Here is a 13,866-nt window from a genome sequence, read left to right on the forward strand (position 1 = left end):
CACTGTCTGTTGACGATCAACCTTCTCCTGGCTACTCGTTCCATTCATCACCCATTACAGGGGTGAGGGGTGACCAGAAGGGGCTGTCACTTAAAACAACTGTAAGGGAAGTTCACATTTATTCTGATTTTCTCCCCAGCCTAATTTGCTCACATCTGGATGGGCATCAGACAGACGCGTGAATGGGTCATCCACAGAGAACATCCTCCCACTTCTGTAAGGGGTGTTTCCTCCATCTGGCCCTGTCCCTCCCTTTAGAGCATGTGCAGTGGTCTTTCTGGTCTTTACTAGAGAGATAACACCACCACGTATGCCCATGAATACATGCAAACAACTTCCAACCCCCTCTTACAGAAGCAAGCAAGCCACATTCATTCTTTCCTCCCCCTCCCTAACTGGCTCCTCGTGCTGGTTCTGCTAATTGAATCCTGGTCACCTGGGATGCATTCAGGGCTCAATCCCTCTGTCACTGAGCCAACCTACACTGAAGTCTTTCACTGTCACCATGAAGTTTCATTTTTAACTTCCCCCAATCCATAATTTACACCATGTCTTGCATGCTAACACACCTTTACGAAATGTCTTTTCAATAAATCTTAATAATTGTCTTTATATGCCTCCTTCCCTTCAATGTCAAACTGTTAATTCTTCACAGCCTCTAGTATTGAAGTACCAACCAAGCCTTAGAAGCTGACCAAGTTTGGCTCCCAGAACTTTTTAAACTACAACTTACCACTGTCACTCTTAAATGTTTTAGATTCTACATCAACAGCAGATTTACAGTTAGAGAAAAACAAATCCAAAACATTTTCACATCTTAGCACAACATCCTCTCTGTATACAGAGAAAGTAAGAACAAAGGCTGAATTATTGGCAGTTCAACTGTGATGATGTCCTTCAAACATTGAGAAGTTCTGGCAAAACTTACCATAATACTCCAAAGACTGTAAACATCCTAAAAGAGGCAGGTATTACTAAGAGTCCGGTTAAGTTTAGATATCACATGGGTAAATCCACTATCTTCTAAGTATCTAACAGGAACACATGACAGTCAAAGCATTATGAGGAACTTGCTTTTCTTAACACTAAGTTAAAAGTAATGAAATGGACAGAAAAAAAACAGCAAATAGTTAAAATACACGATTACATTTTGCAAAAGTGAAAAATGTAAATAAATATAATGAAAGAAGACACTCTGACTAAAAAGTCAGAAATGTGCAAACATGTAAGTATGAAGTGGTAACTGCAACTTGTTAAGTTGTCTCTAGTTAAACATAAAAGTGCTCTCAAATGTACTACTCCAACTGCAGAAGGAAAAGACGTCAGAAGCAATAACATTTATTCACAAAGTAGTCTTATGGAAGTTACCTGCATCCTGAACCACAAAGGTACTGCAGCCACTAGCAATTTGCTTGGGCAAATGAATAGCTGCAAGTATACTTCATACAGGCAGATGTAAAATTCCCAAGGATACAACTTTGTGCAATGAAAGTAAAGACCAAACAAGTACGTTCAAAACACAAATGAGTAGTAGATTATACATCGTATTTTCAACATGCCAAGTAAACATATGACAAGGTGTGACTTTAAATTACTAAGGATTACAAAATACTTGTAGTATGAAAGTTGAAGTTGGAACTGCAACAACTTCTTTTATTGACTTTTGAGAAGAAACTTACCTGAAGTGCTTACTGCATCAAGCAAGTCCTGTAGATAGGATATTTGCTTTGGGGTAAGTAATAAGTGCAAAGAGCCCAGCTTTCCATCAAACTCCAGCTAAAATTAAAGGACAAATGTTAGGTCAGCTTCAACAGCCAGTACCTTTGAACAAATAGTTAAATGACTCAAGCACAATCAAAGGCAGACAGATTATTCAGACATTTTCAATCAAATCCAGCAAACTATTTGTTGGGAAAGTCCACTGATGCACACTGCCCAGCATCTCTCATCAGATTCTAAAGATAACTGCAAAATTAAATCTAGCGTGGATAGTCCCTGAGATGATCTCAGCATAACAGCAGACATTCAATATCCACTTTAGGGTCTTGGTTTGTATATGTACGTAATGTCAGTTTACTGGCCCTCTCAGTATACTTATTCTTTAGCAGGGAACTGATCCTTTTTGAGGCAGGAGCCCCTTTTATTTGGTTTTGGAAGTATTACCCTCCTGCCATTTTCTCTTGGTACCCTGACTGTTGTTAGGCTGGAAAATTTGTTTGTTCTGCATTTTTGAATTTGGACACCTTGTTAGTGGAAAACCTGGGAGGTATGACACATTCTAGATATCCCATGCATCAATTTACTTCTTTCATCCCATTGTTTGAGAATTTGGGTAGCAGCAGGACCAGACACCAATTCAGAACTTAAAGGAGCATTCAAAATCTCACATTTTAAATATTCAGAAAACTTATGTGTATGTAATCAAACATTCCTCCTCAATACATCAGAAGTGGCTGCTTTTTTAGAAATTTTAGCCATACCTTCCAAGACACTTCTCGGAGCATGTTTCAAAATCTCATTCATATAAAACTTCCATTCATCAGGCAAATAAGTCATCTAAACGTTAAGCACATTGCAAAATAAACCTCTACATAAAGCCTAGATAATTTAGAATTCTAAAGACTATATTGCTAGAGTGAGTCAATGTTTTTCACTAAGATTCTAAACCCTAGCCAGTTTTATCTGGGATGCAGAGTTAGAAGCAGCCAAGAACCTCTTGTTATAGTTGGGAGCTGGAGAAACCACTGCTGGCAACTGACAAAGAACCAGAGAGCTGTAAGATTCAGACTACACCTTGCACTGCCTCAAGGAACTGGTTCACTAGACAAAGGGGTTTTACATGCGCTTTTATAGTCATCTTCTAATGCCAGTAACAGAGAAAGAGCAGTCAAAACGTTTGAAATCTCTTCCTCAATAAGATCACAAACTCTGCCAATCTCTTACGCAGCTCCAGATTTCTTCCAGTCAAATACATATCTAAACCTAGTTAGCATCTATGGAAAGGTGAACACCTGCTTGGGGTTTTGAACTTGTTCACCTTCCAAAGGATTTGAATGGATGAACTAAAAAGGGTTCACTATTGTCTGCAAAGTCCCCATCAAAATCTGCAACCATACACTGACCTCTAGAGAGGGTAGTCCCATAGTCATTCTGAATAGCAGCATAGTCTGTGAGACTGACTGTAAAACACTCTCAGCTAAGGAAAACACACCAGCCCTATACATGGTAACAACTTGACCGTCTGTGATGTGATGAAGTTTCTGTTTCTTTTTACCGTGTATTACACAAGTGGACAAACTATCGGGGGGCAGAGTAGTATATCTGGCAAGAGGTCTCTTACAGCAGGACCACTCCTGCAACTAAAGTGTTTGGTTCTCCCATAGCTGAATCAGGCACTGGAAATCCCTGGAGAATTTGCCTGATCCCAGTACCAAAAAGAGTTGCGGACTTAAACCACAGGGTGATGGGGAAAAGGTAAGTGGTCAGAGGACAGAGGACAGCTTAAGGCAACAACAAATTCACAAGCCATAGATTGAGGCATGTTTTTGTTGGTTTTTTTTTTCCTTTTTAGGTAAAACTGGATTTGATGGGCAGGCAACTGTAACAAGTCAGGGGGAAAAAACACCAGCTAGAATAATACACTGGCACTATTAAGAGCTGAGTAAGGGCAGCAGTACTAGAAAATACAAACTGTCTCCACACGACTAAAGAAAACAAAATACAACAGAAACAGCTTAACACGTGCTAAGCCTTGTTCTACAACCCGCACAATACAGTAAAGGACAGCACAGACAGTCATAGTACCAAGGAAAATTCACTCATCTCAATAGTGGCAAAGAATCAATTATATGCCCTTAAATCATATATAAACCTTTTAAAACAGAACACATAAGTATTTAATTAGAGATGCTCATACTGGGAATGAAAAAAATCTCCACACAAAATCCAGATAAAGCAGTCTGCAGTAAAATTGAGATTTCACAATAAAAGTGGCTATAGCAGTGTTAAATCAGAGTAAGTGCAACATTTTCAAGTCAGAAATTCAAAATGAAGCAGAAAAACATCAGAAACAGTTTCCCAGTACAAGTCATAAAACACTTCAGAAAAGCATAGTAGCTGCTTAAAACATTATTGTTCATAAAAACATGAGGAATTAAGACCAGTAGTAAATAGCAAATACGTTAGGATAAAATGTTAACAAAAATATACATATACACACACACACACACAGATATTTACACACAAACACATATAATACATGTATAGATAGACATACAGATATATACATATAGATATATACATATATATATATATATATATATATATATATATATATAGACACACACAAATATATATATATATATATATATATATATATATATATAGACACACACACACATATATATATATATATATATATATATATATATATATATATATATATATACACACACACACATATATATATATATATATATATATATATATATATATATATATATATATATATATATATACACACACCTACATACACATGTATCTATATATTCACCACAGACTTGGTATATTGCCTCGAAATTAGGGTGCATAGTCCTAAAAATAAAATTAAATAAACAAAAAAACAAAAAAACAAAAAAAAAAAAACAGCACTTCAAAATGATTTATGAACAGTGGTTTTTAACTACCATTCCAAATATCAGCATAGTAAACAGTGAAAATCATTGATCACAAATGGGTTTCACCCTTTGATGTTATCAGTGTGCTCTACTGTATACTGTACAACTGTACATAACCAACTATTTACAACTTTAAAAACTAATCACATTACCCTTCCGAAATAACATCTTTGTCCACATTTTTTAAAAAAACTAATGACTTATAAAAAAATATTCATCACAAATCACTTTTATAATACTGCAAAGCTATTCAAATAAAAATAAATATTTTATGAAAACAATATTCACTTTTTATCAAAGCAAATGAACCATATTAGACCATTTAATGCTGCAATTTTGCCATCTAGTGGAAAAATACAACTCTAACTTCTTCTTCTTTCGGCTTTTCGTGGTTAGGGATCGCCACAACGGATCACCTGTCCGCTCATGATTGGCAATGGAGTTTTTACAGTGTTTAGTTGCCAGCCCAGCGCCCAACCTTCCACAGAAGCACGCACTCACGCCTAGAGCCAATTTAGAGTGTCCAATCCACCTACAGCATGTCTTTTGGATGTGGGAGGAAACCGGAGCACCAGGAGAAAACCCACGCGACCACAGGGAGGACATGCAAACTCCGCACAGAAGGCACACCAGCCGAGGATCGAACTGGAGAACCTCTTGCTGTGAGGCGGGAACGTTAACTGTTGCATCACCGTGGCTGCCCAAAAATACAACTCTAACCATATCCTAATATTCCGCTAAACTGCAGTGAATTCATAAAAAATCTTCATTTAAACTCAATTTGTACATAAGTACCGGGATTATCCACATTTTCTCATTTCGTGCTAAAGACAATCCACTACCAAGAATCAAATGAATCCCAGCAAACGTGACATGTTCATTAACATGTTCAATGGTATGTTTAAATACAGTACTTAGATCCCTTCTACATTTTAAATCACTCAGCAGATTGCTATACTTTGTTTCCAAGGTCTTGATGTCTGACCCACATAAAAAGCCCTGCAAGGGCCATGGCCATAAATATCAACCATTCAGAATTGCAGGTAACCATCTTCCTAATAGAATACTTTCTACATGCATTAACTGATGTAAAATGTTTAGCTTTAAATAAAACCTTGCAATAAACACAACTGTCACACATGGTACAGCCATTAAGTTTATTGCCCTGTTGTTCTGAGATCAAATTAAATTTCTTAAACTATGAAAAATGCTCATCAATATTTTAACCATGTCAAAAAACAAGTTTGCAAGAATAAGTTAGCTATTGATAAAAACATACCAATAATTTACAATCTGCCTAATTTTAGATGTATTAGTACCATTACTAGTAATTAAGATGTCATTCCATATTATTTATACTCTTCTGCTGAGCTGAATACAACACCTCCCCTTTTTCTTTAGTTGCAAACTGATGTTTGTTTTACATGGCATATGTCATGTTCCCTCTATAATATATTTTAATTAATGGCTTCTTGATCAAATACTTGAGTATCACTTCAAAGTCTTCACAGTCTTAAATATTATGCCTTTGGGATACTCCTGATTATTTGTTTCAGATGACAGCTAGAAGCAGTGAGAAGTGAAATTTTTTGTAAATGGTTTACAATAAATACTGGAAGACCTGGCACCTTCAATCAATTTCATAACTGAATCACCTAGAAAATCAACATTGAGTATATCATATTTTAGTACAAACACTATTCCAAATTCATTAAAATTCAAATATCAAACAAATGCTTGTAATAATTTAATGGATCCCAACCAAATCATTCAACAATCCCCAAGATATCTGTGCTATAAATGAATGTGGCAAAGAAACCTGTTATGCTCTCTGTAAATCAAATGTACTGCCTAAAAAACATAAAATGTTCAGCTTAAGAAGGGGCAGAGGTAGCACCCATGGCCGTGCCCTTAAGTTGTAAACAGCCACCTTTGTAACAAAACACGTTACATTCTACAATTATACTTAACAGCTGTAACAAAAATGTACGATATTAAACAGAATATGTGTGTAATAGCTGAAACAAATACTTAACTGCCAGTATTCTACCTACATCATTTGAAAAATGAATATCAGACATCAGCTTGTGAAAATCAGTAGTATCTTTTAAACATGCTCTAACCAAAGTTAATAAAGGTTTAAGCTGGCTCTCCAAAAACATAGATAATGGCTCAGTCAGTGAACCACAAACAAAAACTATGGGTTTACCAGGTATCAATGGACTTATGAATCTTGGGTAGAATGCAATTGTTGTGATTCAGGAGCATCACCATCAGTTGAAGATGTAAATATTCAGACCTCATTCCTCAAAAACTAATAACAAACAATCTATATACCTTCTGAAATCAACAGTAGGTTCTTGAGGTAACTTATAATAAGATATCTGATCTGCTAATTGTCTCAGAACCTTATTTTTCTAGTCTTCTGAATTCTATATAACAATCATCCCTACCCTTAACTGCTACTGTAACAACTAAATCTTTATTGGCAGTCAAATGACACAAAACAAATTTTGTTACTCAGAAATATTAAAGCCATAATCCCTAAAAACAGTGGCTTGATTAGCATGTAACTATCTGAGCATGTATTGCTGAAATAACTTAATTACTAGATAAGGTGGCTGAAAAACAGATTTCTTAAAGCAAAATGAACCATCATCCCTTGGTCTGTGACTAAACCAAAATTTTAGATTCAAAGTACAACAAAAAATCATTAAATGTCCAAAAGTGAAGTACATTGCAAAACAAAAATGATGGAACAAAATGAAGACCTTTTGATAAACCACTTGGTTTAGTCATAAACCAAGAGATGTTAGAAGCACGGACAGCTCATTTTGCTTTAAGACATTTTATCATCATCCACCTTATTATCCAACAGTGAAGTTATTTGAGTAAAATGTGCTCAGAGACACAGAGGAAGAGTGTAAATGATATGAACATCTTAGACAGATTACTACTTATGGTACTAATACATTTAAAATTAGACTGCAAATTTTTATTTGTATATTTTGGAGAGGGATCCAATTTTTGATCAATATCTAGCTGATTCATGCAAATCTGGTTTTTGACAGGGTATATTTGTGAGCATTTGTCATGGTTTAAAAAAAATGTATTTAATTTCAGAACAACATAGTCTTTTAGGAAATAAACCTAATAGCTGCACCATGTGTGGCACTTGCGTTTACTGTACGGTTATTGTTAAAACTGATAATTTTACATCAGTTAATACACCTGGCACATATATTATTAGGCAGCTGATTATCTGCAGTTCTGAATGGTTAATATATATATTTGATATATATGATTTAAAATGCAGAAGAGATCAAAGTGTATTATTTTAACATACCATTGAACATGTTAATACGTACTTCACTTTAGTTAGGACTGATTTGATTTTTGGTGGTGGATTGCCTTAAGCAAAAAAGCATGAACTTTTAAATAAAAAAGAGAAAAGGTGGATAATAAATGCGGGTGCAATATACAAACCAGATTTAAATGAACATTTCTGATAAGTATTGCTATTAGAGATATGTATTAGAATATGGTAATAACCCACGGTAGTGGTGCTGCGGTAGCGTTGTCGCCTCATAGCAAGACGTTGTCCCATTCGATTCTCAGCTAGAGCGTCTTCTGTGTAGAGGCATGTGTGAATGGGCGTACCTCCGTTGAAGGTTGTGCATCAGGGCTGGTAACTCGGCACATAAAAAAAATCCACTACCAAACATTAGCGGACCGGAGTTCCGCTGTGGCGACCCCTAACCGGGATAAGCCGAAAGACACAACAACATTAGAATGTGGTAATAGTTGCTGCATTTTCCACTAGACGACAATATTGCCACATAAAAATTATCTAATGTGGTTCATTTGCTTTGATAAATTGAGAATACTGGATGTATAAAAATATATTTTATTTGAATACGTTTCCAGTTTTATAAAAGTGATTTGTCATGAATATTTAAAAAAAATCATTATTGATTTAAAGAATGGGGACAAAGAAGTTATTCTGGAAGGGCCACGTGTCTAGTTTTAAAAGTTATAAATAGGTGGTTATTTAAAGAACACAACAGATCACACTGATGACGCCAAAGGGTGAAACCAATTTGTGATCAGGGATTTTCACTGTCTGCTATGCTAACATTTGGTTGTTACTGTGTACGGTTATTAAAAACTACTGTTCTTAAATAGTTTTAGAGTGCTGGTTTTGTTTTTTGGAGAGTTTTATACATGTCAAAATGTCGACATTCAGTTGCACGACAGGAGCGATAGTCGGAATGTCAACGTTCATTTGTATGTCCGCTCAGAAGGGCGTACACAGGGCAGGGACTCAAAGTATGTCTGGCAATGGGAGTTAACGTTAAGATCGACAGAAAGTTGTCGATCTTGTTGCGTCGACCATACAACCTACTTAATATGTATGAGTCGAGGATATTCACTGCAGAAATCACCGTTTGCAGATGTGATTTTCGTTCTTTTGATAGTAAACACACACACATATATATATATATATATATATATATATGTATGTATGTATGTATAAAAATATAAATTTACATATGTGTGTGTATGTGTGTATATATATATATATATATATATATATATATATATATATATATATATGGATTCCTATTATAAGAACAAAAGTTCACTACTTCAAACTTGTAATAGGAAGCCTCACTTCTGCAAAAGTTTACTTTAATGAAAGTGAGCTTTTATGTAAGTGCACTTCACCAAAAACAACGCAGCACAGTGGAGGACATAAAAAAACAAGCTATGTCCTCCACTATGGTGCAATAGTCACGGACCTTATGAAGACGGGTTAGGTAAGGATAGTTAGTAAAGCTATCCCCTACTCCCAACCCATGCCCTAACCCTAAGGTTTGTGACTATCGCACCATAGTGGAGGACATTGCTATGTCCTTCACTGTGCTGCAGTCGACATGGACCTTAGGGTTAGGGCGCGGGTCATGGTAAGGGGATAGCCCTACGGGCTATCCTCTTACTATGACTTGTGCCCTAACCCTAAGGTCCGTGAGTACTGCACGGAAGTTCAGTACAACACCCGTACGTTGTACTGAACTTCGCGTACTTTCGCTGCAGTGAGCATTCCATGCACTATTACGAATTAGTGAAAATTCGATCTAGTGTATGGAACCCATATATATATATACACACACACACACACACACACACACACACACACACACACACACACACACACACACACACACACACACACACACACACACACACAGTGAGAGATGAGCAACTGACTTCCTTTGACAAGAGTCAGGCTTCCCCCTCATGAGAAGGGCTTAGCCAGTCCCCTTCATTAGTAGTTTATTGGCCATTTTGGGCTAATTTCTATCTCTTTCATTTCCCTGCTATAAAACCCGCATTTGCAAGGTTTAGTATACAGCTCAGCAAGCTCCTGCCTGGTGCCCTGCAGAGTTCTACAGCAGCAGAGAGACTTTGGAGTGATTATCATTTTTCTGCATTTTCTTGCTGCCTTTAGCTAATTCTGCCTAAAACACCGATTTTCTAGAGTTCCTGTGATTTAAAAAGCTTGTTTCAGCTACATATTGTACTTAATTTTACTGCCTGCACTTTAACAAAGTCGTTTTTGTGTTTAAATTACCTGTGTAACTGTAGTAGGCTACACACTCAAGTGTGACAACCATTACTGTGCATTTAAAGTGTTTTTTTAATTGTATCTGCTTTATTTTCTGAAAAAACAAAAAATATACTTATTTTCCCACCTTTCTAAGCTAGTTTAGTCCAGTTTTCAGGTTAGTGCTGAATTCAGGGCTGTGTTACAAGTTTCTGTGTTTGCCCATACCTTACTTGAATAGAAGGAAGGTTCTCTGTTCACTGTGAGAGAGGGAGCATTGATCAGCCTATCTTTCCTTGGATGAGTGGTTTCAGCCCAGTAATTAGTAGTTTATTGGCCATTTTGGGCTAATTTCTATCTCTTTCATTTCCCTGCTATAAAACCCGCATTTGCACGCCAGGCAGCGCCGGTTAGCTAGGGTATAACTATTCTTGGCTCCACAAAGGCTACTCTTCAATTTTTCCCTTGGAACTAGACAAACTTTCAACTTAAGCACTCAGATCATTCACTTCTCATCCCTGCACTTGCCCAAAACTCATAGCAAGCACAAATAAACCTTAGCACTAGACCCCCCCCTATACTGTAGGGAAGGACAAGGCTCTCTATTCGACCTTACCAGCCAATCAGTAAAACAGTTCATTGTACCTATCCAGGCATGTCCAAAGGGCTGTTTCAGGTATACTCTCCAGTCCAACTGGTGAATCTGGGCATTTTGAGGCAATATTACAATTGCCTCATGTACAAAGACAACCCTCTCCTCCTTCCACCAAACACTAACACATGTGAGAGATGCAATTATACAGCCAGACTGGAGGCTAAACTCTCTCAACCCAAGACTGGACCAGGCAGTCAAGAGGAGAAGGGAATTACTTGCATCACCCCACCAGTCTCACATAGACCTATGAAACCAGCACTGGCAAAAAACGCACATAAATACACAAAAACATACTCGGAGGCTCTAAATAAAAATCTGCAAAAGCAACAGAGACCTCCAAAGCAGACATCCAAGCAATCTCCACCCTCCAACACAAGCCATGAAACGCATACTTCACAAAACCAATGTGCCACACAATCACAGCCCTTAAGGCAAAATAACATACCCAACACACTAGTAATAGGTGACTCTATAGTCAGACACACTGACGTCCCACTCACTAGGCTGAACAAGGAGAAGGTTACTGTTAGTTGCACAAGCACTCAGGTCACTCCAGAACAAGTACAAATATGACTCTGTCATTGTCCATGTTGGTGTGAATAACCTGAGCTGTACCTCCCTGGACTACATGAAAAGAGACATGGAGGAGCTCTCTGATCATGTAGCCCAGGCTGGTACGACCCTGACCCTGAGTAGCATCCTGCTCTCACCAGGAATGATACCACGGTATAGAGAAAAAATTATCAATTTCAACAATTGGCTAAGCTTCTGGTGTCATTCAAAGGGGATCCAGTGTCTGCCAGCCTGGGATGACATGCTCGACAAGCCACACTGCTTTGCTAGAGATGGCTTGCACCTGTCACACTTAGGCTTTCGAATACTGGCCAAGGCTCTTGCAACCCCCATTGTGCCTTTTTTAGGCAAGGTTCAAAAGACAAACCCACCTCCGTAAATAGCACAAGTAACAAAAAACTGAGGGTAATGCTGCTCAATGCCAGAATTCTAAACCTCAAAATGCACGCATTCGAGGCACTCCTCAGCATGGAGAAAATCGATATATGTGCAGTAACAGAAACCTGGTCTCATTTCATCTGAGTGACGCCTCGAGGTGCAACTGCAGTTACCCCCCACTGCTCCTCTAGGCGTCAAATATTACTTGTTCACACTTGTGTTAATAATTCCAAAACCACGCTACATACAAGGTATCAGAATATTTTATCTTGAAGCATACATGATGCAAACATAATTGTACTGATATTTGACCTCTGTCAATGAGGTATTTATTAGAATTGTAAGGTGATAACTTCATTTTTAAAGGCTTAGGCCACACCCACTAGGGGTTAAAGGTACACACTCAAAAGACTTGTACTGGAGGGAATGAGTTAGCACCCCAGCACTAACAGGCTACAACTCATACCATACATTTTGACCACAAAACCCGGACCAAAATACAAAAGGCAGGGGAGTATCCATATTCATCAAGGATACCCACACCTCCAGGTTAGTGGCACAGCATGATGCTTCAGAGATCACCCACGTGCAACTAACAATGGGCAAAACTGCTACTCAAATTATAGCTTGCTACAGATCACCCACCATGTCCCAGGACCCCCACTCCGCATTCCTGGAAACACTGGGAAACATAAAGGTCCTACCAAGCACCCTGATATTGGGTGATTTCAATTATCCAAACATTAACTGGGAGAACTACTCAAGTACGAACTCCCTGGCCCAACATTTCCTAGAATTTATAAACTCAAAGTCCCTGGATCAACTGGTTAACTCCCCCACAAGAGGTGACCACAAATTGGACCTGGTCATCACCAACATGGGTGACCGGTGTTCCAGACTGCTGGTTCTAACTGCTGGTGCTGGTTAGATCTGACCATAAACTAATCACTCTGGATATCCACATTCCACCACCACTCCCGGTCAAAGAAACCACTGTGAAAAACTTTTCAAAAGCAAACTTCACGTTACTTAAGACCGAGGTGGGAAGTTTCAAAGCCCCCATGCTAAAGGATAACGCTGTCCAAGTTGCAAAATCCATTACTAATGCACTCTACAGGCACCTACAAGAATGCATGGATCGTACTATCCCAAACAAAACCAAGACTCACTCATCCAAGAAAAGGAAACCAGTCTGGTGGACCCCTGCCATAAACAAGCTATACAATAGAAGGAGAAAACTAGTACAGAAAAGAGTAAAATCCCATGAAGGAAAGACATCCCTGATCAGTATCAGCAAGAAACTACGTTCCCTCATAAAATCATCCACAGCTAGCTTCGAAAGAAAAATTGCCATGGACTCCAAAGATAACCACAAGGCATTCTTTAGCTATGTCAAGAATCTAAGTGACAATTCTCAGATCTGCTCGGAATTAGTGCAGAATGGCACAAAATACACTGAACCGACCGATATAGCCAACATCCTGGAAGACAGGTTCAGTGCAAACTTCACCCCCCTCTCAACCCCAAAAGGGCCCATAACTATACCAGAAGAATGTAGTGCCCCTGAAATCACAGAGACTCTGGCTAAAAAAGCCCCCTCTAAAGCCAAAAACACAGCATCAATGGGACCAGATGGTGTCCCAGGCTGCATCCTACATGAGCTCAAAGATGAACTAACCCCTCACCTAAACACAATGTTTAAACTCAGCCTCTCCACAGGCTACGTACCCACAGAGTGGCGCACAGCAACGGTTATTCTGCTCCACAAAGGTGGAGCCACAACGGACCCCGGGAACTATCGCCCTATAAGCCTGACTGGCTTGGTCTGCAAAGCTATGGAGTGCATCATCATGGATCTCATTAACAGAGACATTGGAAAGCTCCAAACACTGGACCCAACCCAGTCCGGCTTTGTTAAGGGCAGAACATGCCTCCTAAACCTGGTGCACTTCTTTGAGACAGTTACCAAGGCTATA

General features: G+C 38.3%; 1 protein-coding gene across 1 annotated transcript in view; it reads right to left on the minus strand.

The window, feature by feature from the left end:
- Window positions 1-13,866, minus strand: part of ATG2A (autophagy related 2A) — a 2,853,001-nt gene that overhangs the window by 2,269,169 nt on the left and 569,966 nt on the right. Inside the window, exon 7 of the mRNA XM_044075772.1 lies at window positions 1,680-1,776. Coding sequence (XP_043931707.1) covers window positions 1,680-1,776 — 97 coding nt within the window. The remainder of the gene's footprint in view (window positions 1-1,679; window positions 1,777-13,866) is intronic.

The sequence above is a fragment of the Protopterus annectens genome, chromosome 6.part1 (genome assembly GCF_019279795.1).
Source record: "Protopterus annectens isolate FY-2018-M chromosome 6.part1, PAN1.0, whole genome shotgun sequence".
NCBI classification, from domain to species: domain Eukaryota; kingdom Metazoa; phylum Chordata; order Ceratodontiformes; family Protopteridae; genus Protopterus; species Protopterus annectens.